Here is a 26865-nt window from a genome sequence, read left to right as displayed (position 1 = left end):
ATCAAAAGCACAACATACCCAAACTTATGAGATGCAGATAAAGCCATGCTCCGAGGGAATTGATAGCTGTGGACACCTATATTAGTAATGAAAGACCTCAAATCAGGGCCTCCCCTGGTGGCGCAGGCGGTTAAGCGCCATGCTGTGAAGCTCTCCGCAGCCTCTGCAGCACGGGTTCAATCCCCGCTGACCTCAGAGCAGCCCACATGGCGAGCAGACCTCTCCTGCCTCGCCCACTGCTCCCCTCAGCAGTATATTTCATCAGTCTGCCTGTTCTGTTCCCCACTCTGTCTCTGGTGGATCCTCTCACCCTCCCGCATATCTGGCCTGTACCCCATTTCTTGTATGCAGAAATAAATTAATCTTAAAAAAAAAAGAAATCATTCTTTAAAAAAAGACCTCAAATCAATAATCTAACTTTTAACTTTAGAAACTTAGAAAAAATAAATCAAGCTAAACCCAAACCTAGCATAAGAAAAGAAACAAGTCTAGAGTGGGAACAATAAAACAGAGACTGGAATAAAAAAAACTGAAAGTCAGTTCTCTGAAGAGATTGACAAAATTGATAAAACTTTAATTAGATTGACCATGAAAAAAAAGACAGAAGACTTAAATCACCAAAATCAAAAATGAAAGAGGAAACATCTCTGCTGATCTTCTAGAAATAAAAAAAAAAATTACAAAGGAATGCCATGAACAACTGTGTGTTAATATTTTGAAGGTCTGTATGTTATAAATTCTGGAAAAACACAGGCTATTACAACTAGCTCAAGAAGAAATACAAAATCTTAATTGATCTATAAAAAGTAAAGAAAATGAGTTATTAATTTTAAAACTTCCCACAAAGAAAACCCAGGTCCACATAGTTTCATTGTAATATCTGCCAAACTTGTAAAGAAGAATTAGCACCAATCCTTCACAAACTCTTAGAGAAGGGGAACATTTCCCAACTCATTCTATAAAACCAGACAAAAAGTAGACAAGGGCATTATAAGAAAATAAAATGATAGACCAAGAATATGTTGAGATACCATTTCTTATTAAATTGGCAAAAATCCAGTTTAACAATATTTTCTGTTAGTGTTGCTGCAGAGAAACAAAAAGTTATAAAATGCTGGTGAAAAATAAATTGTTACAAAGCTCTAAGAGAGGGATTTTGCAATATTAGCAAATTTCCTATGCATTTGACATTAACCCCAGCAATCTCACTTCTGGGGATCTAGCCTAAAGGCTATTAGCAAAATGCAAAAGGACTGTGGCAAGGGGTTTTGTTGCTATACAATCTGTAATGTCTGCAAACCACCGAAGTTTCATCTGATTGAATCAACTTTCATGCATTTAGCCAAGGATTAAGCTGATGGCACCACTCCAAAAAAAAAATTAAAAAAATAAACAAAAAGGAACGCAGTGTGACTAAGTAAACCCCAGGAAAGGTAAAGAAGTTAAGGCTAAAAACAAGGTAGCAAGCTGGGGAGTTTCTGACACCTGGGCCTGCCTGTCTGCACTCACGCCTCTTCCTGATACCCTTAAATCTCCTGATAGCCTAAGTCTCCCCCAGAATACTCTAGCTCCAAAATCCTGCCTCAATCCATGCCATCAGCTCTCTGGCTATGTGTGGCATCCCCTCTGCCCCTGCAGGCATCCCCTCTGCCCCTGCCTCTACAGCTAACTATGAATTTATGAGGAATTTGCCACCTTCCCAGGCCGTGTGCATCTGCAATGCAGGGAGATGTCATGCTCGCCCACCATGTGCCCACACTGCTAGGACAAAGTGTTAATGTTTGGTGGACACGCACCTGAGAGAACCTGATGGTCTGGCCCCTGCACAAACCTTGACCACTTGCAGAATCCAGAGGCTCCTGAGCCCCCTGGCATCCTAGTAGCTGGGGTGGGGATGGAGTCTTAGGCTCAGGCTGGGCCCCCCAGAGCATGTGCTGCCACTTCACATGCTCTTGGGACAAGTCAACTACTCAGAAGCTTCTTGGTCCTCATCCGTAAGATGAAATGGCCCTAAAAGCCATGCCGTGGCCTGTCTGTGTCTCTCTGTCCTCCCTGAGAATAGAGAGGCTTCCCGTGCTACGGAGACCCTCAGGTGTATGGGGAGAGGATCTCCCCCATATAGAGGGTTGTGTAGTGGAGAATTTCAGGGTTTGGGATTTTCTTTCCTGCTAGGCTCGGAAAGATCAAATGCGGCACTCGCCACCATGCATATTATTATGGCAAAACCCAAAATGCCATCAGGTGATGTATATGGGTATGCAGTTTGCTGCTGGAGTAGGGGTGGGGGAGGTTAGAGCACCTAGACAGGGACAAAAGTCATGTGGGCTCATGCTGTGTTCACCTCAACTTTTGACCCAATCTCGGATGATCTGAAGAAGGATTAGGGATGATTAGATCAGAGGGTGCCATGTGCTACCTCTCCTGGCTCTGCGGGGCCCAGGCGCTGCCCGCCTGATGAAGGGCTTCTGAAAGACCGATTATGTCCAATTGTCTCAATTATGCAAAGCTTGCTGACATTTCCCGCAGGGGAAGGGCTAGCTGGAGGGAGGCAGGTCACTTCAAAGGGAAAGTTCTATCTCCCTCATTTCTCTCAGAACCCAAGGCTGCTTTTGTGGTATCCCACATTGAGCTGCCTGGCGGCATGGAGCCCTGGTTCCTTTTCAGGTCTGGGAGAGAGGTCACGGGGCCATTACCTCACGGGGATCACGAGGGCCCAGGCATAGGCGCTCACATGCTCCTCATATGGGCTTCTTAAAGGGTGGCCCCTCCTCAGCAGATTCCTGCCCTGTCAGAGGAGGAGGTTGGAGGAGGCTGAGCTGTGCCCTCCCAGGTCTGCAGCTCTGCAGGTAAGCGCAGGTGGAGGTGAGTTCCGATGGAGGTAAACTCAGGAGGTGAGCTCAGGTGGGGTGAGCCCAGATGAGGGGTGGGGACTTGTTTCCTGGGGTCTCTAGCTGAGGCTGGCTGGACAGGGTCCTGTGGGGTGGTGGTGCATCTGTGCTCAGGCACCAGGTTGCCAGGATGATTCCTTGAGGGCTTGAGTCTGTGCCAACTGGCCCCACCCAGGTCCAGCACACAGAGCCAGGTGGCAGGGGTCTGCTGAGAAGCCTGGGCTCACGGCGGCCCCCTTGTCTGTCTTTTCTTGGCATCTTACCTCTGTTCCTTTGCTTGTGGAGTGTAACTCTTCCCAAGAGCCCTAGAAAACACTGGAATTCTTGGGGGTGTGGGAGTAGAGAGAGGTCTTTATTAGCTATAAGTCTTTATTGGCTGATATTTTAACTATTAATTAAAACCTAAGGGAAACGATTGATTATATAGGGTCATAGAGGGAGGTGGGGGTTGTTCCTGGAAGGCAGCTCAGCAGCATGTGCCAGATGCACGTCTGGGGCACCATCCTAAGGAGGCGATCCTGAAGGCAGGCCAAAAGCCACACGGCATTGTTTGCTGCAGTGAGACACAATCTGAGTGCCCAAAACACAGCATCACACATCATGGCGTAGCCATACCATGAAATATAACGCCGTCACTTTTCAAATGACAAACAAAATATAGAATGATCATATTTTTCATGACACACATTCCTAACCTGTTCACGGAAAAAATGCGAGCACACACTGAAATGTGATCCCTTGTTATCTCAGGATAAAGGCCTCGTGGGTGATGTTTATTTATTCCCTTGCACATTTCCTCTTCTTCCTCTACTTTAACAATTTCCTATGACCAATACATTTCCTTCTGCTGCCAAAAATTATATCTTTTTTTTTTAAACTTGGCAAAAATTAGCAGAAAGAGTGGAGAGGTAAGGAAGAATGAAAACATTTATAGGAATTGAGCCGGGGTTCAGGGATAGGTCCTGAGGAGGAAGGTGGGGAGAGAAACGGTGGAGCAAGTTTGCTCTGTCTAAATAAAATATCTAAAAAGAAAATAAGAAGGGATGCTGGCCTCTGTGCATGGACTTGAATAATATGGGTTTGATTTTAGGAAAGAATTATCTTCAGGAATATCCAGCAAATATGTTGCCAACAATCTAGCAGCAGTTCTAGCTCATGGCATTTGCATTGATTTTTGGTGGCAGGGATTGGCCTCCCCTTGCAGTATATTTCAGGCCCCGGAAGACATAACTGGAAATGTCAACTAATGTTGAATGTGTTTGCTGTAATTGTTTATGTTTTACTGGTTATTTTCCGTGAGTCTGGGATTTGGTTTGGTTTGGCATGGCAACTTCATTTATCTGCTTTGCAAAGTTGATAAATATAAGAAAAAGAATATGACCCTCGGGCACTTTAAGTGACTAGTCATCTTCATTCTAAACTAAAGAACCCATGTGCCTCCCTGGTGACGTAGGGGTTAAGTCTCAGTGCTATTATCTCTGTGGCCTGAGTTCAATCCCCGGCCAGGGAGATAACCCACATATGGCACAGCAGACTTCTCCAGTTATGCCTGTTGCTCCCCTCAGCAGTGTATTTCAATAAATCTGCCTGTCCTGCTCCCCACTCTGTCTCTGGTGAATCCTCCTACCCCGCCCCCCCTAGTTCTTCTACACACACACAAAAAAAGTGAAAACAAGTTTCTTTTTTTTTTTTTTTTTTAATTTATTTATGCATACAAGAGCTGGGTACAGGCCAGAGATGCGGGAAGGTGAGAGGATTCACCAGAGACAGAGTGGGGAGTAGAACAGGCAGATTGACTGAAGTATGCTGAGGGGACCAGCGGGCGAGACAGGAGAGGTCTGCTGCACCATGTGGGTTGCTCCCTGGCCAGCTGGGGATCGAACTTGTGCTGCAGAGGCTGTGGATTGCTTCACAGTGTAGTGCTTAAACACTTGCGCCATCAGGGAGGCCCGAAAACAAGTTTCTATTGACTTAATATTCTCTTACTTGGGATAGTAAGTGCTATTAGATTATTGGGAATTATAGGAAATTCTCTTTTGATTGAAAATATTTTCAAGATAACCTCTAATTTATGTGTCTGTGTCTCTGTGTGTGCATGTGGGGGTGGGGAGAGGAGGGAGAGAGTGAATCATTTTGCACCTGGGAAAGTGGAAGCCCTCACCTAGGAGAGTAATAGGACACAGTACCTGAAGACTTTTATGACCTATGCATTTACAGGGTTCAGTGTCTTAAAACCTCCATTACAAAGACAGTAGCTATCAGCGATGTCAGCTCCTGTCACCTTCCTTTCACTTCCTCTCGTGTGAGACTCGGCAATGAGTGAACGAATCACTGCATCCATTGGGGGCAACCAGGGTCCAGGAAGCAGAAGGTCCATTGCCCCAGATACACATCACACATGGAAGCCATTTTCCCAGGCTCTTGCAGAAAGTACCAACTAGCATTCATCTTGCTCTTTTCTGGAAACTGTGTCTTCAGTTGCTATCCGAGTGAGGGGGAGCATGCACTGACAGGGCAGAGATGGCTTTAGGAAAACAAGCTAATGTCAATGCATTTCCCTCCTCTCCCAGCTGCTGGGGCCTCTGGTTGCTGTGTGTCCCCTCCACTCCCCAAGGGTTTGTCATGGCTGATATGTCCCAAGGTGAAAGTAATGTGAATTGGCTGATGGCCTCTCTCCAGTGGTCCTGGGCTCTCCCTGGAGGGTGTGAAAGCAGGAAAATTAGTCAGAGTGAGGTGGGAAGCTGGTCAGGGGTCACCGAATGGGTACTTTTTTGTTTGCGAATCATTGTAAATGTAATATGTTAATCTGAAAAGTAATAAAATCCTGCCCAAGAGTCAGATGAAGCTCCTGTGTTTCACCTCCCCTAATCCCACCAGCACTGCTGGCCCTCCTTGGTGATTCCAAATCTGTCTTTCTAGACAAGTTGAACCTGATCCTCGGCCCCACAGACTAAATTTTGAATTGTAGAAGAATCATGTTTTCAAAAATAAAAGTAGATAAGTGAAGTCAATTTTTAAAACTCATTTAACTCAATATATTCAAAATATCATTTCAAGATGCAGGCAACACTAAAAACGTCTCAGTGAAGTATTTTGTCCTTTTTGTTGTACTAAGTCCTAGAAATCTGACCAAAAAACTTTCATTTTTTTAGCTCTGCAGGCCGGCCCTGTCCCTTCCTGAGGACTGAGCCATGGAGCACAGGAATCAGGTCCAGGCACTGTGCCTTCCAGGCTCACCTTGTTATCCTGCTCTTCTTGCAAATGTGAAAAGTAGGCCAGTGACTAGCAGGGTCTGGCAGAGGGGCCCTCAGCCTGGGGCTCCAGCCTGCCTTTTTGCAGTGCGGGGCAGTGATGGGAGGCCAGGGACAGAGCTGGCCAGGGACGCACCCAGCAATGGCCTGTTGGGCTCAGACCAGGCCACTCGCAGGGGTGAGAGTGAGCGGGTAGAGGGTGGAGCCAAAAGGAACCTGATGAGGTTTAATCCTCCGTGCACACAAAAATGAGTGGTTTGCTCTGCTTTGTCGGAGAGGTTGTTTATTCTCTGGAATGGAGGGTTTCCAGGTATGCAGGTGCTGCCCCAGTTGTCCCTGGAGACCAGGCAGGTCCCGGGGTGTGTGGGAACCCACAACCACCTGCAGCCGTGTGGGGAAGTCAGCTAGAGTTCCCACCTCCTGAGGGCTTTGAGCCAGAAACCAAGATTTTCACTTGTAATCTTTCTCTCAGTTAATAATGGCAGCAATTCCTCTCTATAGAGGGTCAAACCAAGGTCACACGCAGCACGCAGTGTGGGGCAAACAGTTGAGGTGTCTGCTCTACGTAGACCCAGGAGAACAGCAGTTTCTTTTAACTAAATCAGTCCACAAATCAGTCACTTCACTGTGGGGGTTGCTGTTAATTTTGGAGCAAGAAATAGGGTCATTGAGAAAAACGGAGTCTGACCTGACCTAAGCCAGCCCCTAAGTTCCCAAGCCATGCCCCTGTTCACCTGCCCAGGCCAAAGCCACACCCTGGCGCCCTTTAAAGCGACTCTACAGTCTCTTGGCAAGTTCCCTTTTCATAAGCAAACACTTCCTTATTTTCTGGCATAATAAGATGTTCCAGGTTTTTCTTTTACTTTCCCTGCCCCAGGCCTGGATTCAGTCACTTCTCCAAGGAGCCTGCTTCCTTTCAGTGGAGAATGATGCTAAGAAACCAGTATTTGAGCACCAAGTATGCTCACACCAGCCTCCAGATGTTCATGGCTTGTGTGACTGTTGTTTGGTCCCAGCCAATTGATGGCTGCTGTCAGCTAGGAATGCCAGAGGACCTGGCCCCGGTCTAATTACTTGTATGAAACCCCCATGAACATCTCCCACCCCCAGGGTCAATGGCGTGACTGTACTGGCCCTTGTGGTTCTTATGATTGTCGGACACACCTCAGCAGAAACCATAGGGAATTTTGAGGCACAGATTTGTTATTCACAGCTCCTGGAGGGAATATAGCATAAACAGGGGCAACAGCGTGGTCTCAGGTAGAGAAGGCGGGATGGGGAGAGCCTAGGGCTCTGCTTTTATTGGAGCCCAAGGCTTGGGGATGTCCAGGGTTTTGTGGTTTACTCTTTATTGGCTAAAGCATAAGGGAAGAAATTAGGGTGGAGGAAGGCAGAAGTGGGGTCACTTAAGTGGCCATTCATCTAGGTCTCCTGGGGTTTTCTGAAAGAGGGAACCTCCTGGGTGGGAGTGCCCTAACTCCTTATCTGGTGGTGTAGCCAGTAGCTGTCACACAGTTACACTAGATTTATTCAAGATGGATACCGTGGCAAGCAAAGCTTCATGACAGGCACTTCCACTACCATCATTCTCTCCCCTTGAGTGTGGGCTGCACTGAGTAACTCACTTCTGATGAATAGAAGTCTGTAAAAGAGATGAGCTATCACCTCAGATATTAGGTCATAAAGAGACAGTAGTCTGGGGCACCCTCCCTCCCTCACGCATCTGGAGGTCAGTTGGCACATTGCCAGCCACCCTACAGAGACATCCTGTGGCCAAAAGCTGAGGGAGGCTTCGCCCCAGGAACCCCAAATAGAACTGAATCTAGACAAAGGCCATGCAAATTCACTCAGAAATGGATGTTCTCCAGTCACATTCAAGTGTTTCAACTGAGACCATGCCCACCTACAGCTCTGTAGGAGGAGGAGGGTTGGGGGTGGAAATTGCCTACCCCTCTGGGTTCTTCTTGGGCTGGTCAAGTGAACAAATTAACATCAAATGGACTAGCAGAGGAGGAAAAATTAATTACATATGTATGGAGAATTTACATGGCTGTAAATTCTAGAGTAAATGGAACAGACCGGGCTTACATTCTTGAGTTAAGGAATGGGCCAGGAGCCTGGACATGAGTTGGTCTCACATGATGAGTAGAGGGTTACTCATATGACAAAAACAAATGCTCCACAATTTTGCCCTGCCTTAAGATAGGTTTCTCTGATAAAAAGTTATTTCTGGAGATGACCCTAAATCTAGGTGACCTTTTTGGTAATGGTAACCGCTTCTCTTGAAGCCCTCGGGGCTTCAATTAATCTTAGTTCCACAAGCCAAGGTGACTTTGTGGGAGAGGCCTCTCCTTCAGCTGAATCAAATCCCCATGAGAGACCCAGGGTCAGGAGTACCCAGCTCACATCCAAGTCCTCATCCACAGAAACTGTGAGATAATAAATACTCATTGTTTTGAGTCACTATGGTTTGGGGTGATTTGTTCTGTTAAGCAACAGATAACTAGTAAGATGTGTTACATATACATACACTAGTGTGTATATACAGAGAGGGATCACACACATGACTGACTCACTCAGTTTTTTTATCTGTCTGTACATATGCAAGCCATGAATTCATTCTGATAACTTCAATTTCAGTCCCAAGCTACAGGATTCACTGACCCTCTCCATATTCCACATCTGTAACTCCCCCCAAAATGAGAAATTCGGCTCCTACTCATCCACAATATACTGATTTATTTGTTCAGTGCAGTAGTTTCAAAACTGCTAACCTATATCTCTGTGGAAAAAGTAGCCTGCCCATAGCTGTTCAATATTTATTTGAAATTCTTATTGTCTTTACTTGAAGACACGTAGTCTAAAATCCAGAATCCATTGTTGTTGTTTTTTAATATGCTCTGCCAGCTTCTCTGGAAAGTAAGGAGTGAAACACAAAAGAGAAAGCACATTTTCCCCCTAGACAGCAAATGCTCTGCTTAGCAATTTTGCTCCAGATCATCATGACATTCCATGGAAGAAGGGGTGGGGCAGGGATTTCAGAGCCTCCGCTGGGCGGCTGCCCCTTGCTTCTCTCTCAATAGCCATGTCGTTTTCAAGCAGTTATTAAATTGTTTGGAGAGAAAAATGTATGGTGTTGCTTTCTGAATGACCCTAGGGAAGGTTTTCAATTATAATCGTTCCACTATTCAAAAAAGAAGCCAAGTGGCCAGCCGACTCAGAGACGTATCCAAAAAGGCTCAGTTTGGGTGGGGCTGGCAAGTCCTGCAAATGTGGAAACCTCCACTGTCTCTGCATGGCTGAGCCTAGGGCCAGGGAGCTCTGTAGAGCAAGAAACTCACCATCGGGTCCTTGCATGACCTCCTGAGGGGACCTCTGGGACATTGGATTGCTGCTGCCTCTTGCCAAGGAAGTGACTTCTGCGGAGACAAGGGAGTCCCCAGATCACACCACTCCACACCTCGGGTCACAGGTCACGGTTCCACGGCGAGGTCCCCCTGGACATGGTGGGAAAATGGTTGGGGACATGAGGCTCTGTCCTCCATGGTTTCTCCAAGATCTGCTTCTCCAGGTTTCCAGTGCAAGGCCTCCCCCTCCCTGCACCTGCCAACACACCCCACTCCACCCCAGAGACACACACACACACACTCACACATGCATACGTCATGCACACACCACATAACACCTAGCACACGTGCCACATGCATAGCACACACCACACTTGCACATTACACGACATATACTCCATCATGGGGGAGCACTTACTCCTGGGTGGGGGGCATCATTCCCTCTTTGCAGTACTTATGTTTTGTAGCCCAACAAGTACCATGGATACATATTTGCAAGAAATTTCTCTTAAAAGGAAACAGAGCTAAGACCCTTAAAGACATATTTATTGAATACCATGACTGGTGGTGTTTCTTCAGCTACACAGGCAGACTTCCTGTTAATGACATTAATTTCATAAAAATAAAAGAATGAATTCTGAAGATGGCTTGGGGCAACATCTGCATAATTTCATTTTTTTTTTCTCTTCCAGAGTCAGAAAGCTTGGATTGAGAAAACCTTTTGCAAGCAAGAATGTATCTTTGTAATCCCCAGCACTAAAGACCCTAACAGGTAACTTGGAAGCCATAATTAAATTATCATCCAAATCAGTACTTGTCCACCAGTTGCCCAACAAATATTCTTCTAACATTGGTGGGAGGAGGAGGAAGAGTCAAGAAGGATAGCCATAATCTATTTCCCACATGAGTTTTTAGCCAGGGAGTATCTTGGATTAATACACTCCTTTCTGAAGAGAGAGATAGCATCAGACGAGAGTTGCTGTCCACCACTCACATTGATGTAAGTGCTCATAACCGGATGAGCTCACAGTGCTCCCTTTAGCCTTAATGAGATCAAGGAGCTAAATTCTTTAGACAGGGAAGTTTCTGGGCATCTTTGATAGAGTTTCATAATTTGGGTGAAGAAGAACTTCCATCTCAGGAAATATCTGAGTGGTTAAGTGAATTAGACATGACTTTATGAAAGAGCTTACTTTGTACATGAAATGTCCAGCAAATCATCCACCCACAAAAAATGCATCTGTCATAAACTAGAGAAGACTTTCTAAAGTCATAAAAATGATCAGAGATGAATTTAGCAAAAATTCCTCATCTCTGATGGCAAACACTTTGAGGCTGATTTGAGGGGCATGAGGCTGGTATATCCCTATGTTCACCCAATAGCAAATTCATGCAGGTAGGATCACTAACACAAGGGCACAGACTTTAGAAATCACTTGGTTCAAATTTACTTGACACAAGCAATCTCAGTCCCCACAAGCAATCCAATGTCCCCCCTTCACCCACCACTCCACGCTTCTCCCTGCTTAAACCCTAGTGATTACCCCCAAGGCAAGAAATTTCCTGTGGGGCAATGCCAATGATCACTAAATCTTTCTGTTGTTCCTAAATGTCCCTCCTTACTTCAGTGACACCTAGGCCTCTTGATGGAGACTATCTATGCTGCCCTCCTGAGCACTGTCAACATCACAATCCCCATGGAGGACAGGCAGAAGGAGCAGAAAGGACTTCAGAGATGCTCATATCAGATCCCTCTGTGAGATCCTTTCATTCTCTAACATGGGCTTTAAAAATCTGAAATCATCCCAAGAATCAATACAAATGAAGAAATACACACTGTAGAAAACCTACAAAAATTCAGATCCCTAATGCTGAGGAGATGGTGACTGAATGGCCAACTGCTCAAAGCCCATCTGGTACTTTCAACCTTACTGTCTTACTAAGCAATGGAAGAATTCAACAATATTAAAAATTCTTGCATGCTCAACTCAATGATGGACATCATTGTCATAGAATGTTCAGTAACTGATGCTTATAGCAGTGTTGTCAAGATATCAGAAGAGTTAAAATTTGTTCAGTAAGGAAGGTCAATGTGTTTAAAATAGACTGGTATGTAAATAGATATGCACTGATTATCTGGAAAAGCCCATCCCAAGGGCCATTTTTGTACCCAATAAAGCTGGGTAAGTAAGGTGTCAGTGTGCCTCTGTTCAGGTGCTACTCACCTGTTCAGGTTAACTTGTCTTAGCTAATGGAGGGGAAAGAAGGAGTATATTATAGAAAGATTGTGCTTTGCCTTTGTTTTCAGATGTTGCTGTGGCCAGTTCACCAACCAGCACATTCCCCCTCTGCCAAGTGTAACGCCCAGCAAAAATGAAGAGGAAAACAAGCAGGTGGAGACTCAGCCAGAAAAATGGTCTGTTGGCAAACACACCCAGAGCTACCCAACAGATTCATATGGGATTCTGGAATTCCAGGGTGGTGGATACTCCAACAAAGCCATGGTAAGAGAGGCTTCAGGATGGCATGTGACTGAGCCCACAGCCTCCATCAGAGGCCCAACCTCCCAGACTCCAGACTGCAGCTACTTATTCTTAGGGGTGTCCCTCAATAACCCTAGATATTTCATTGCATGACAAGAGATGTATCTGCACCATGGCTTTCCAAGTTGTTAGAAATCAGGTAATATCACAAGGAGCAACATGTAGTGTCTCTTAAATACATCCCCAAGTTCTGAATCCACAAATCATACCCCAAACCATCTTGCATCCATATTGCATTTCCAGTGACAAGGGAGAAATTATGTTACTTGCTTTTTGGAGTTCTTTGGGGATTTGTTTTTTGTAACTGTGGACCTTCAAACTCCTTCAGATGGAAGTTTAAGAGTGTGTGGAAATATTTCCCTGTGAAGTCCATCCACAGTTCAAATGGCCAGAAAAGATCAAGGTCTTTCACATTTGCATATAAATAGGGTGTGTCCTCTGCCTTTCTGTTGAACCCTGCCTGTTAGAGAGGAGAGGTTTCAGCACTGTGAGTCCTTTCAGCTATTTCTGAATGACACTCCCACTTGGCTAGTCGGGACATTTTCTATAATTTCATTTTATTTTACTTGCCCAACATCATTGTTCAAATAAAATTCAGTACAGTTCTAAATACTATAGCATATGGTCTTCTGGAATGGCACGCAATGTATTGGCATAGACACAAAAAAGTTGTTCATAGGGGCAAAGGCATTTGGCCTCTTCTTCACCTTGAAGGGAAGGTCAAGTTCAGAAGTAGGCCCCCAACCCCCTTCCCTTCCACCACTCCCTCAACAACATCCTGCCCAGCCTCTTGGGCCATAGTTCTAGCTGAGCCAGTTATGGAATTCATTCCTTTTGTGATTACCCAGATAAAATACAGGACAGGGCCTCCCTGGTGGTGCAGGCAGTTGAGCGAAGCTCTGTGAAGCTGTCCCCAGCCTCTGCAGTGCGGGTTCAATCCCGGCCAGCTGGCAAGAATCCCACATGGTGAGGCAGACCTCTCCTATCTCGCCCACTGCTCCCCTCAGCAGTGTTTTTTTTTTCAGTCTGCCTGTTCTGTTCCCCGCTCTGTCTCTGGTGAATCCTCTCACCCTCCCGTGCATCTGGCCTGCACCCCAGTTCTTATATAAAAATAAATAAATCTTTAAAAAAATATACAGGCAAACAATTATCTTTGAATTTCAGCCAAACAACAGATAATTTTGTGATATAGTATGCCCCAAATATGCAAGAGACATACTCATACAAAATCTTTTCTGTTGTTCATATAAAATTCAAATTTAATGGGACCTCCTTTATTATTATTTGCCGAATCTGTTAACTCTTCCAAGATTTCCTACCATCATTTGGCCACAGATTCACCCAGAGGACCCCAGAAAGCTCAGTGAAAGAAAATCAGACAGCTCGCTCTCAGACAGGCATGGAAACCTTGTTCCCCTTGGACACTAGATGCAAAGCCAAGAACGGTTGTTCATCATTATGCCCTCTCTTATAGTACATCCGTGTGGCCTATGACACCAAGCCAGATGTACTGCTTCATCTCATGGTGAAAGAATGGCACCTGGAACTCCCCAAACTCTTAATATCTGTGCATGGAGGCCTCCAGAACTTTGAGATGCAACCCAAGCTGAAACAGGTCTTTGGGAAAGGCCTGATCAAAGCTGCCATGACCACCGGGGCCTGGATCTTCACCGGGGGTGTCAGTACTGGTAAGGCAAGCCCTTTCCTTCATTATAAGTATATAAACCCTGGGCCTCCCTGGTGGCGCAGGCGGTTGAGCGCAGCTCTGTGAAGCTGTCCCCAGCCTCTGCAGTGGGGGTTCAATCCCGGCCAGCTGGCAAGAATCCCACATGGCGCGGCAGACCTCTCCTGTCTTGCCCGCTGCTCCCCTCAGCAGTCTGTTTCTTCAGTCTGCCTGTTGTTCCCTGCTCTGTCTCTGGTGAATCCTGTCACCCTCCCGTGCGTCTGGCCTATACCCTGGTTCTTGTATAAAAGTAAATAAATCTTAAAAAAAAAAGTATATAAACCCAGAACTCTGTGGTTCCCAAAGGGTTTTTGAATAGTTTAGATGAAAATACAAAACATGATGTTGCTTGGTAATGTTTATGATAGAAGAAGTGAGATCCTTATTCAGTAGCTGGTTTTTTTGGGAGGTGTGATAGACCAATACTTCTAGAACCCATTGCTGGTCATTCTCTGAACTGAGCCCTGTACAAGCTTCAACTTCATTGAGCCTCTGCACAGATGAGAATAAAGGGAGGTCCAGAGAGGTCGAGGAACATGTCTGGTTGCCAACTTGAGCTGAATTCAAACAAGGACTCCCAAAGGACCCAGTTTCTTCCACCCTTACATTTGGGAAACTTGTAAAGGAAATCCCTGCACAGTTGCTTTGATTTTTGTTTTCCTAATTGTTTTTAGGACCAGTGCAAGATGACTAGTAATTATGAGCTCAGATTTTCAGTGTTTTTTCTCTTAATGATGAAGATCATTATGTCTCAAAACTGTTCTGTAGGGAATGTAGTGTCACAGAGAAGGGGTTCCTAAAGTTCCTAAATACTGGTGTGATGGGAGGTGTAAGGGCCTAAAAATATGACTTACGGCTGCTCGCAGGTGTCATCAGGCATGTAGGGGATGCCTTGAAAGATCACTCCTCCAAGTCCAGAGGCCGGGTTTGTGCTATAGGAATTGCTCCCTGGGGCATTGTGGAGAATAAGGAAGACCTGATTGGAAAGGACGTAAGTGTTTTTTCCCAAGACATTGTATTAAAGACATTATGTTTTCTCCCTGGCAATGTATTAAAGTTATCATCTTTATTTTGAGATAATTGTAGATTTGCCTGCAGTTATAAAGAGGCCCCACAGACCTTCTACCCTTCCTTCCAATACTAACATCTTGCAAAACTATGGTAAAATATCACAACCAGAATATTGACATCAATGAGATCAAGATGCAGGACATCCAACCCTACAGGGATTGCTCTTGCTGCTATTGAATATCCATACCTAATATCCTTCAACCGCCACTCCCTCCTTAACTCTTGGCAACCACTAATCTATCCCTCATCTCTGTAATTTATCATTTCAGGAATATTATATAAATGAGACTATACCTTATGCTTATGAAACCTTTGGGGACTGACTTTCTTCATTCCAAATAATTCTCCGGAGATCTGTCCAGATTGCTGTGGACATAGTAGTGTGTTTCTTTTTGTCATTTAATGGTATTGCAATGGCATTTGCCACAGTTCATTTAGCTATTTATGTGTTGAAAGATACCTGGATTCCTTCTAGTTTGGCTATTACAGATAAGACTGCCTGAAGCATTCATGCATAGGATTTTATGTTAATGTAAGTTTTCATTTCTCTTTGACAAATGCCCAGGAGTGGAATCACTAGGTCACATTATCTAAAATTCCGTATTGATCTTATCCAAACTAATCTTTTTTCTATTTTAATATAAAATTTTCAAAAAAAGATCCTTCAATGGAGAAGGTGGGTAGGAAGTGAGAGCAGGTTACAGGACACAATTAGATGACATTATTCACAGCATGCATGTGTATCCTTCTTACTTCCCTAGTAATCTTAAGTCTCAGTTCTGCTACTCTGACTTGTGCATTTTCTCAGGTAACTAGAGTGTACCAGACCATGTCCAACCCTCTAAGTAAGCTCTCTTTGCTCAACAACTCCCACACTCACTTCATTCTGGCCGACGATGGCACTCTGGGCAAATACGGTGCCGAGGTGAAGTTGCGAAGGCAGCTGGAAAAGCACGTGTCTCTGCAGAAGATCAACACAAGTAAGTCCTGGTGAGGGTCTGGGGTAATAGCACAGGGGTACTGCACCTCTGTGATAACCAAAGGAAAAGGAAATTGCCCAGGTGTGTGCAAAGCCTTGCTCTTGAAGCTTTAAGCTTAGATCAGCAAAAGATGACTTACCTAATACCAACCCAAACTAAGTGCTAATGATGGATGGGAGAATTGTGGATGAGCTTAATGCTTTCTTTTAACTCTTAAAATTTTATCTTTTAAATTTTTGTTAAAGTTATATTATACCATTTTAAGTTGTCTTTTCAATTTTTACAAATTACTTATGCTGGAAGCCATCCCTAGTAGAAAGCAGTTACTTCATATCCTTTTGAACAAGATATCAAAAGATGAGCAAAAAAAATGCAACATGAGATAGAGTCCTCTAACTAATTGTCTTAGAGAACCTGAGAGAATGTGGGTGATAGGCTTCCCTCCAAAGATAGGTAGTAAAATTGAGATCAGCTTTAGTGGAAGACAAATAGATACTATGTTTATAAGTCATATGTTGAATATGCCAAGAAATAACAAATATGGGGCCTCCCAGGTGGTGAGGCAGGTTGAGCTCAGTGCTGTGAAGCTGTCTGCAGTCTCTGCAGCGAGGGTTCTATTCCCAGCCGGCCAGGGAGGGATCCACATGGCTCAGCAGACCTCTCCTGTCTCACCCACCACTCCCCTCAGCAGTGTTTTCAGTCTGTCTGACTGTTCTGCTCCCCGCTCTGTCTCTGTTGAATTCTCTCACCCTCCTGCACCTCTGGCCTGTACCCCAGTGCTTGTATAAATAAATAAATTAAAAAATATATGTAAAAATCACTATATGACCCTATATTATTTGACTTATCTAGGTGCTAGCCAAAAATATATGCACACATATGTTTATATATATACATATAATATATATAAAAGATTTACCTAGAGTCTGGACCTTCCATCACACTCATTGAACTTGTGATGTGTTGCCTCAAGTTCTTAAGGAAGGTTAACACAAGAAATAGCCCTGCCACAGTCGTCATGGTGACAAGCATTGCTGACCATATTGCCCAAAGTTTCTAGTTCCCTATATTTACTGTCTTTTTTTAATGTTTGAATAGGAAAAATAATTCTCACTCAAAGACTTAATATGATTCCTTTTATCAACTGATAAATGTTACGTGATCATTGCATTTACTATGTCTGTAGCTCTGAGTCTCTCAACCAGACTAAAGTAAGCCAGGTGAGGCTTATCTGAAGAGGACTGGGGACCCATGTGTCCCAAGGGGTACCACCCTTCCTGAGGAACTGCCGCCTTTGGGAAAATGCTGAGGTCAAACTAGAGAGACAGGAATAAACCCCAACCAGACAAAATCACAATAACAACCACTTAGAACTAAAATAACTGGGGTAGACTCTTGGGACATTCTCACACTCCAACAATTCTTAGTGTTAAACAACAGTTAAATGATCTTAAAGAGTATTTTGTTTTTATCATTACCAGTAAGATTTTTTAGGAAAGACGATCTAGGCCTAGAAAATGGTTATTATGAAACATAATTAAAGGAACTGGGAAGCATAATTAAAAGGACCTTGAGGCTGCATGGGTATTAGACTGGGCAAAACCCTCCATGAAAAGTTGTGGGTTTCCAAGAATCAGACCTCCGCCGATGACTGAGTTTTAAGTTCTCACATTTTTTTTTTCCTGAACTTGTAAGTTTTCACACTGTCCAACCTCACCTGGCCATGTGACTTGTGGGTTTCCCTTTGTCATCCTTTGCCTGGGGCTCTGAGTGGGGCAGGGATAGCAAAGGGGTGCCCAACTGTCATCTCTCCCAGCACAGAGCTTTGGTGGGGGGGCGGGGGGGCTTGAACCAAAACCAAGGTGAACCCAATCTACTGTTTCTAGCAAAGAAGATGATTTGACTACCTGCAGAATGCTAAGGCTTGCCTGGGTGGGGTCAGGAATTTCAAAGGCAGGGCCCTCATCATCGTGGTCCATTTTTCCAGTATCTCCTGATCAGAACTGACTCTCAATGCACGCTTGCTGAAATGAACTTGAGCTGAGATTATTTTGGTCGGAGACAGAAAAGTTGCTTAAATATTTAAAGAGTTCCTGATTATAGACGTGCATCATGGAAGCAAACCAGAAACTCTGAATGCTCCCAACTTGAAATGTTCAGATCTCCTCCTAATGAACGCTAGCAGATCTTATCTGGAGGTCTTCAGAACTGAGACCATGGATATTTCTTTTTTTTTTTTTTAAACCATAGTACTCTTTTTTTTTTTTTAAAGATTTATTTATTTATTCATACAAGCACAGGGTACAGTCAGAAGCACGAGAGGGTGAGAGAATTCACCATAGCCAGAGCGGGGAACAGAACAGGCAGACTGACAAAATACACTGCTGAGGGGAGCAGCGGGCACGGCAGGAGAGGTCTGTCGCGCCATGTGGGACCCTCGCTGGTGGCCGGGGATCGAACTGGCACTGCAGAGGCTGTGGGCAGCTTCGCAACCCAGTGCTCAACCACTGAGCCACCAGGGGAGGCCCTCCATGGATAGTTCTAATGTGTCATTTGTTCATGCTGATCAGCTAACTCCCATCACAGCTAACAGACACCTGGTAAAACATACTCAGAATGTAACCTGTTATGATCAGTTTTCAGTAAACTATGAAATAGGCAAATCTGTCTATTAAGGGACATCTCTCTTTTGCACACAAGTGCTGCGAAGGAGGAGGGTAGGATTTCTCCTGTCACCAAGGGTGGGGTTTCACTGTCTTCTCTCTCCAGAACCCCAGGCTCCTGGAATCCTGTTTTCCCCTGCTCCTCAGAGCCCACACTGCTGGTTCTGCCACTGAGTTAGTTTTTCCCACCACATTCCTAGGAGTCCTGTTATCTGATGGAGGTAGAGGGAGGCCTCTGGGAATAACAAGCTATGAACTAATACGCTCATGGTGGACGGTGTATTTGCCCAACCAGATACCTCACGTCTATTCCTGACACTAAAGGCAGAAACAACTACTACAACATACAACACTTATATGCCCTTGAGGTTTACAGAATACTTTGATAGCCGAACATTATTTTTTGTATTTTATATCCATTGCACCTTTAGGAGCTAAAGAGGTTTTGTGATGATTCGTTTTGTAAGATGGGTCACCCTTGGCTCACAGTGACTGGGTGATTGACCTGATATAGTAGGGTAACACAGGAGAGGGCGGGAATGGGGATGAGTCCTATTGTCGGTGCCTTTCTTGAAGAGACAACCATCAGGGTAGGAATTTCAAATTCTGGGGCAGGAGCCAAGGAGGTATTTTTTTGATAGGGAGCCTCTGCCAACATTTCTCCCCTTTTGCCAGGTGAGTGGTACATGAAGGTCAGCCATGTAGGATGCAGGAAGTTGGTGATTTTAAGGTGCTGGCTTTTTTAATGAGACTGTGATGGGGTACTTGAATAAGAGGGAAAACACTCTTGACAGGCCTGAATTCCTTCAATCCAAAACAGACACCATAGGGAGCGGCCTTCAAGGTTTGAAGGCTTTTCTCAAGCATGCAGAGGGTAGCAGGACTCTGGTCTGAAGGGCGCATGTGGTTGGTGTTGCAGGGCTGGGGCAGGGAGTGCCTGTGGTGGGCCTGGTGGTGGAAGGGGGCCCCAACGTGGTGTCCATCGTCCTGGAATACCTCCGAGAAGAGCCCCCCGTGCCCGTGGTGGTTTGTGATGGCAGTGGACGAGCGTCGGACATCCTGTCTTTTGCACACAAGTGCTGCAAAGGAGGAGGGTAGGATTTCTCCTGTTACCAAGGGTGGGGTTTCACAGTCGCCTTACTAGGCCAAGGAGAACATCTTAAATGATGTTGTTCACCATTCCAAAACAAAATATTAAATAATGAAGATTTACTAGACCTCTCTCCCATCCCCAAGGTCAGCATAGCGCTGTCCAGAGCATAAGAATGATGTTTCTTATGATATTTTTTTCTGTGGGGGAGATACACTCTTTTCCAATTTCATTTTCCCATGTAAGTTCCTCAGTGAGCTGGAATTTAGGACAAGTGTGAAGCTAGTTTTTGATCATGGTTCATTTTTACCTCCCAGGCTAGCCTCCCGTGGTAAAGTTTGAAATCAAAGACACCAGACGGACATAAAGGCGTCTGCTTTCTTCCTGTACAGATTTAATTCATGTTGTTTTCCTTTTCTTTTGCATTTCCTTTGAACAGGGTCATAAATGAGTCCCTCAAGGATCAGCTTCTAGTTACCATTCAGAAAACATTTAATTACAACAAGACACAATCACATCAGCTGTTTGCAATTATAATGGAGTGCATGAAAAAGAAAGAACTTGTAAGTGTTTTGAGTTTATATCCAAACAAGCTCCACAGAGAGAATTATGTTTCCTTTCTAATTCTGCCCACGTGTGCAGGATAGAGTTGTTCCTATTTCAGCTCAGCCTTTTGGAGAGGCATTGACAAGTCCATACCAAACTGGCAGGTCCACAGGATGGGAACAGAACAAGCAGAGGAGAGACCCAGGTCCTTTGAGGCCTTAGTAAACATGGGTTGATGGCATGACACACCATGCCAATTATGGGTTTGTAATGTTAGCCAGATGTAAGTGCTTGGGGAAAGTGGTGCAGACCAGCCTTTAGGTGTCTTACAAAATTCTATTGCATCGCTTCCCAAATGCTGTAATCACCTCCCTCCTTGCCTTCTTGATCCTGCTGGAGGAAAAGGCACTCTTGCTGCACAGCCCCTGCGAAATCCTACATCTCCAGCGTCCCTGCCAGCATATCAGATCTGAGCAGAAGTGATTGTGTCATCTCTGGTAGCAATTTAGACATTGGAGTGTCAAGGCGCTCCCTGGTCTCTGAGGCTCTGGGCGCAGATTCAAGGGCAAGATGAGTCATGCTGTCACTTCTCGAAATCAAAAGCACCTGGTTTACAGGCTTTAGCTGAATTCTGGAATCACTGCACTGAGCCCATCTCTGGGGTCTTTTTAAAAAGCCCCCCCATGGTCCCTCTTGTCTCCAACTTGACTCAGTCTTTTCCCGATGAACCTGTTTCCAGGTAACCGTGTTTAGAATGGGCGCCGAGGGTCAGCAGGACATGGAGATGGCCATCTTAACTGCCCTGTTGAAAGGTGAGCACTTGGGTGTCCTTTCAAGCCTGGCCTACCCCGGGTCTTGGCTGGTGGAGGGATGTCCTTCTCCCTCTTCTCTGACCAGGTTGGGTCTGTTGATGAGAGAGCCCGGGGCCGGCCTGGCTGCCCTCCTGCCCCGTCACTCATGAGTCACTCGAGAATTCCTCCGTGCCTCTCAGCTACATTGGGACAATGGGGAGCAGGGCTGTGAAGGGGCAGACAGGGAAAGTCTTGGAGTTCTCACTGGCTGGCCAGGCAGCACCATGCAGGCCTCCTGCAGGCAAAGAGCTGGGCTCACCTGTGGGAGGCAGCTCCCTCCAACTTGGCCTGGGGGTATCTGGGCCATCTCGGCACCTGCCCTCTTGCATAAGTAGGTCCCCTGTCTTAGGGCTCCTCCTGGGCCCCTCCCAAGCTGGCATGGAAAGAGGTTGCCTCCCTTCTGCCTCCAGGCAGCCCTTGGAGAATACAGAGTTCTTAGCTTTGGGGCAGGAGAGGTCAATGCAGAGCCCAAGGAAGGGCAGTGTTGCTCACCCAGTCCCAGGCCGATCGAGCAGGCTGGGGAAGCCAGTGCTCACTGACCAGCCCTGCCACACAGGGATGTCCAGGTGCTGAAGAGAAAAGCCTTATGTTGTCTTTCCAGGAACAAACGCCTCGGCCCCGGACCAGCTGAGCTTGGCACTGGCGTGGAACCGCGTGGACATAGCACGAAACCACATCTTTGTCTTTGGGCCCCACTGGCCGGTGAATCTAAGCGTTTTTCAGTGCATGCCACTCACCACGACTTTGTACAGATGACAGATCAGTGCATTCTCCCTTGTGACACAGATCTCAGGACATTATCTGGGGTTTCTGATGATCTGATGTGTAATCCATAAGGATTATTAGTAGATGCTGCTATTTAACTTCAAAGGGGCAGCAAGAAACAAGAGCTATTAATGTGAATTTCAGATTCAATCCAGTACTCATGAAGAAATAATGATTTTATCATTATTTCTAGGGATTTTATCATTGCTGGTGAAAGTGGGTCTTCACCCTTTTAAAGAAAACAGCTTATTAAGATTGAAGACAAGGATTCCATAGAGAGCACTGATTTGTCAAATGATGTCCTGTGAAACCCTGGAGGCCTAGAAAACTGCACGTATGTGTGGTGTGCGTGCATTGGAGCAGTCTTTGGAGTGCGGTGTGTTATGTGTGTGGTTCAATGTGTTCGTGTATGTGTGGTGTGTGGCATGCATGCAGGTCGTGTGTAGAGTCCGGTAGATGTGTGCACTGTGTGATGGATACATAAGGTTTAGTGTGTGGTACATGCAAAATATGAGAAAGGATGTCCAGTATGGTATGGTTGTGTGTGTGGTGTATGCGTGCAGGAGGGATGGTGTAGGGTAAGTGAAAATGATATCAGGCTTTTCTGCCCTCCCACCATTAGGATTGGTGATGGATCCTTGTGGTCCTGAAGGCATGCCTGATGGCAGGCACCTGGACTAGGGTGGGCATGCGTAAGTGGATACAGCTGGGCTAAGGCTGGGCTTATAAGGGCAGCGTCGTGGGGATGCCAGCAGAACCATGAGAGCAGAGAAGCAGAGAATGAGAGCGAAAGAGAGGCAGAGACCACCAGAGAACACTGGAGAGCCTACAAAGAGTGAAGAATTTCTGGAGGCTGGGAGGCTGGGAGGCCCCCTAGCATCCCTGCCTGCCATCTACCTGGTAAATCCCAATAAAAACCTGCAAAAGCTACCGAGGGCTCTAGGACTTCTCCTTACCCCATCTGTTCAGATCATAGAGATCTTGCTCCGTGCCCTTCCCACCATTACAGATGGGTATTATATGTGTGTATACACGTGTGTGTGTGTGTAGTGCAAGCATGCGCAGGGTGGGCAGCTCCACTGTGGATTTGGGCAGACAGGCTGAGGAATCTTGGAACCCTTGGTGGGATTTAACAGGCCTTTAATATTGGAGCAAGGAACCAGGTGGGGAGGCAGCACGGCCAGGTTGGGGGGGCAGGTGATAGGCAGGCACGGAGCTTCCCAGACCCCCGTGAATCTTTGTGCTCTTTCTCTGGCCTCTCTCTGGAGTTCTCAGTCTCCTGTCATTGCGAGGTCTTGCCTTTATCCCTTGCCTCTCAGTACAGGTGTCCACACTTACAGGCTCACATGCGTGTTCTCCGGGCCCAGGTGTCCATCATCATAGGCGTGCTTGCCTTGTGCCCACACCTCTCGGCCTCGGGCATCCACACTAGGAGTGAGTGGGCATAAAAGAGCCTGATTCACTTCATTTACCCTACAGTGAGATGTGATTGTGGGTGCGGTATTGTGTGGATGGGGTGTGTGTGCATATGTGTGTGGGTGCTGTATGTGTATCTGATGTGTCTGTATGGTATACGTGTGTGTGGTTCTGTGTACGGTGTGTATGTATCTGCTGAGGCTGTGTGTGTGGTATGCTTGTGTCTTTGTGGTTGTGTGTGGTATGATTGTGTGTATCTGTGGTGTATGTGCAGTATGGCTGGTTGTGTGGTGTGTGTGGTGGATATGTGTGTTGGTTTGGTTATGTCTGGCATGTGTGTATGATCATGTGTGGTGTGTATGGTTGTGTTGTGTGATTGTATATATCTGTGGGGTGTGTGTGTGTGGTATGGTTTTGCCTGGTATGTGTAGTTGTGGGGGGATGGTTGTGTGGTGTGTGCGCGGTGTGGGTGTGTGGTGTGTGTGTGGTGTGGCTGTGTGTGTGTAGAACTAGTGAATCAGGGTTTTTGCGCCACTGGCCTCTGTGTCTAGCACTTGCAGCCTTGATTGTGCTAATACTGGAGGCGCTTGGGAGCAGGCTCACAGGGCATGAGGGCCTGATTGTGGACACCTGGAGTATGGTGCAGGCATGCGTAAGAGGGCACACCTGAGCCTAGAGGCCTGGGCTATAAGGGTGGCATCACTCAGAGACAGGAGAACCATTACTGGAGGACGAGCTGTGTGACTACGAGATGAGCCCAGAGAGGGAGCAAAGGTTCCCTGGGGGCCAGGGAGCTCAGTTGCTGCCAGCCTCCTGCCCCTCACACCCCTGCCTGCCCTGAGCCGGGCTGCCCCATTACAGTGTGTGAGTGTGTGATGGGCAGGCCTGGGGCCCGTACTCATCCTTCAATCAAAGCAGCTTCATCTGTTAGATGGAGTGAGATTCAGGTTAAAATTTTGTTTAGGAAAGGCCTGTGCTGCTTATGTCGCGTGTTGAGACATAAGCAGTCAGTCAACTATGTGGAGGGTTCATGTTGGATTTTTATAATTACCTTTCATCAAATTGGTGTGAAGAGTTTATGGAATAAAATGAATATATTCAAGGAGCAAGATATGGGGGAGGAGATATTGCTTATCGAATCATCCAAGCTAAGAACAGTTCAATGCCTTAAGTATTACTGCTTCCCTTTTCATGTTTTTTCCAATCTTAGTAAAAGAATTCAGAGCAAGATTAATTGCCCCATGCATGGCCCTATGAAAGTATGCTGTGGCTGAGAATCTGAAAGTTCGGAACGGATCCCCATGAGCTCCTGGGACTGACTCAGGAGGAAGGGTCCTGCTCTGGTTTGTTTCTCCTGATCCACTGGGTTGCTTTCTGAGGACACATTTCTGAGTCAGCCACACAGAAAGCCTACCTGGGGAAACTGCCCTGACATGCAGGCCCTGCCTGGCCTAAAATGACAGCCTGCGTCCCATCTCCTCATTTCAGAAGCAGTAGGAGCTTGCAGAAAATGTAGACCGTGCCAACAGCGGGATGAAGGAAACAGTCACTCATAACCCCACCTGGAAAGCCAACCATGTTATCTGAGTCTTATCTCATTTTTCTACTCTTGTGTTGGCTTAAATAGCCTCCAACCACCTTATTAATGCTGCTCCATGTCTTTTCCTTCGCATTATCTTGTTAACACTTCAAGATCATCGTAAGAGCAGATCATTAAGAACAGACCATGAAAAATAGAGCCCGCGGGCCCCATAACCCAGAGGCGTTGAGCTGTTCCTGTGCTGGGCTTCCTGGTAGTGGCCCCCTGGGCCGTCAGCACGTTTATCACTCTCTCCATGCAGCACCTGCAGATGCACATTCCTTGTGCCCCGGGAAGTGGAGCAGGGGCCACCACCACTGTGCCTCCCGGACCTGAGAGCTGCAGTTCTACTTAGCAATAATTTATCGGTTACCTGTACAGCTGTAAAGATACACTGAACCATCCACTTGTTTCATCAACATAGGACAACTGTCCCTCACATCAGCTCCCTAGTTCAGTCAGCCACACTTTGACAGGGTGATGGAAACTTTTATTACTTCTTTAAATATGATCAATATTCTGTTTACATTTTGCTCTTTAATCGTCGTTAAGGTTCACACTTGGTCTTTTTCTTTTTTTAAGCTGTTGACAGAGATCTGGTTTAGCTAGATTTAGACTGAGAACAATAGTTTCACTCCAAACATTATGTGCAAGTCTAGATAGTCTGGTCTTGGATAGATAACTTGGAGTGGAATTTCTGGGGAAAATGTGCAATGTATGTTTTGCTTTTTAAGAAACTGAGCATCTGGGGGCCTCCCTGGTGGAGCAGGGGTTAAAGTCTCAGCTATAAGCTATCACCAGCCGCTGTGGTCTGAGTCCAATTCTCGGTCAGGGAGCTACCCACATGGCGCAGCAGACCTCTCCTGTCTCACCTGCTGCTCCCCTCAGCAGTGTATTTCAGTAGATCCACCTATTCTGCTCCCCACTGTGTCTCTGGTGAATCCTCTCACACCCCTGAACCTCTGGCCTGCACCCCAGTTCTTGTATGCATAAATAAATCTTTAAAACAAAATTAAAAATAAATTGCATGTTTATTTTCCAGGATGAATAGAGCATCTTACATTCCCACTAGCAATGCAGGATAGTCTCCCCGTGTCCTTGCTATTGTTTGGTATTGACAAGATTTTAAATTTTAACTATCCTGGTGACGAGAAGCAGTATCTCATATAGTTGTTTTTAATTGAGATATAATTAATATGATACATTAACTTCTAAGACACAACATGATTTGATGCTTCCATTGATTGTGAAATAATCATCCAGTAAGTATAGTTAACGTCCATCATCACACAGTTCACAAATTTCCTTTCTTGGGACAAGAGATCTTAAGACATACATACTCCCTTAGCAGTTTTCAGGTATACACTACAATATTGTTCACTATAGTTACCATGCTGTATATCACACCTCCGGGAATGATTTATTTCACAACTGGAAGTTTGTACCTTTCGATCCCCTTCACCCACTTTGCACCTCCTCCCCAAAAACACACCCGCACCATACAAGGTTGATTCTAAAAATGAAAAAGCCAGTAAATTTTACTTTGCTGTGATGATGTGCAGATCATGTACAGTTTATGTACTCAAAACCGAATCTAGGGCCTCCCCGGTGGCGCAGTGGTTGAGTGCTGGGTTGCAAGGCTGCCCGCAGCTTCTGCGGCGCCGGTTCGATCCCCGGCTGCTCCCCGGCCACCAGAGGAGGGTCCCACATGGCGCACAGACCTCTCCTGCCGCCCGCTGCTCCCCTCAGCAGTGTGCTTCGGTCCTTCTGCCTGCTCTCCTCCCCGCTCTGGCTCTGGTGAATTCTCTCACCCTCCCGCGTTTCTGACTGTACCCAGTGCATGTATAAATAAAATATAAATAAATAAATAAATCTTAAAAAAAAAAAAAAACGAATCTAGCCTTGGGTCACTCACCTGGACCACACAAAGGAAAATATGACAGGCATCAAGCTTGTATTGTTCATCGATCATTTAAAATTACGAACTTTTAAGATTCCTGGCTATTTGGACCATGACTTCTTTGAATAGAAAGATGTTTACTTTTCATTTTTAATGGATTCTCTACTTCTTAACCTATGCTTTCACCTCTTTAAGACTACCTGTTCCCCTAATTATTCTGTGAATTAAGTGGAATTCCTTCTCCTGAAGAAT

General features: G+C 45.7%; 1 protein-coding gene across 1 annotated transcript in view; it reads left to right on the top strand.

Annotated features, from left to right (window-relative positions):
* The first annotated feature begins 9653 nt into the window (after window positions 1-9653).
* TRPM1 (transient receptor potential cation channel subfamily M member 1) overlaps window positions 9654-26865 on the top strand; it is a 55237-nt gene continuing 38025 nt past the window's right edge. The window contains exons 1-10 of the mRNA XM_037511404.2: window positions 9654-9710; window positions 10179-10258; window positions 11795-11990; window positions 13504-13717; window positions 14619-14743; window positions 15632-15803; window positions 19386-19560; window positions 19996-20119; window positions 20842-20914; window positions 21555-21655. Of these exons, the coding sequence (XP_037367301.1) occupies window positions 9654-9710; window positions 10179-10258; window positions 11795-11990; window positions 13504-13717; window positions 14619-14743; window positions 15632-15803; window positions 19386-19560; window positions 19996-20119; window positions 20842-20914; window positions 21555-21655 (1317 nt within the window). The remainder of the gene's footprint in view (window positions 9711-10178; window positions 10259-11794; window positions 11991-13503; window positions 13718-14618; window positions 14744-15631; window positions 15804-19385; window positions 19561-19995; window positions 20120-20841; window positions 20915-21554; window positions 21656-26865) is intronic.

Source organism: Talpa occidentalis, unplaced genomic scaffold, assembly GCF_014898055.3.
Source record: "Talpa occidentalis isolate TD23 unplaced genomic scaffold, MPIMG_talOcc4v2.1 talOcc4.14, whole genome shotgun sequence".
NCBI classification, from domain to species: Eukaryota; Metazoa; Chordata; class Mammalia; order Eulipotyphla; family Talpidae; genus Talpa; species Talpa occidentalis.
This window is presented reverse-complemented; position numbering and strand designations above follow the sequence as displayed.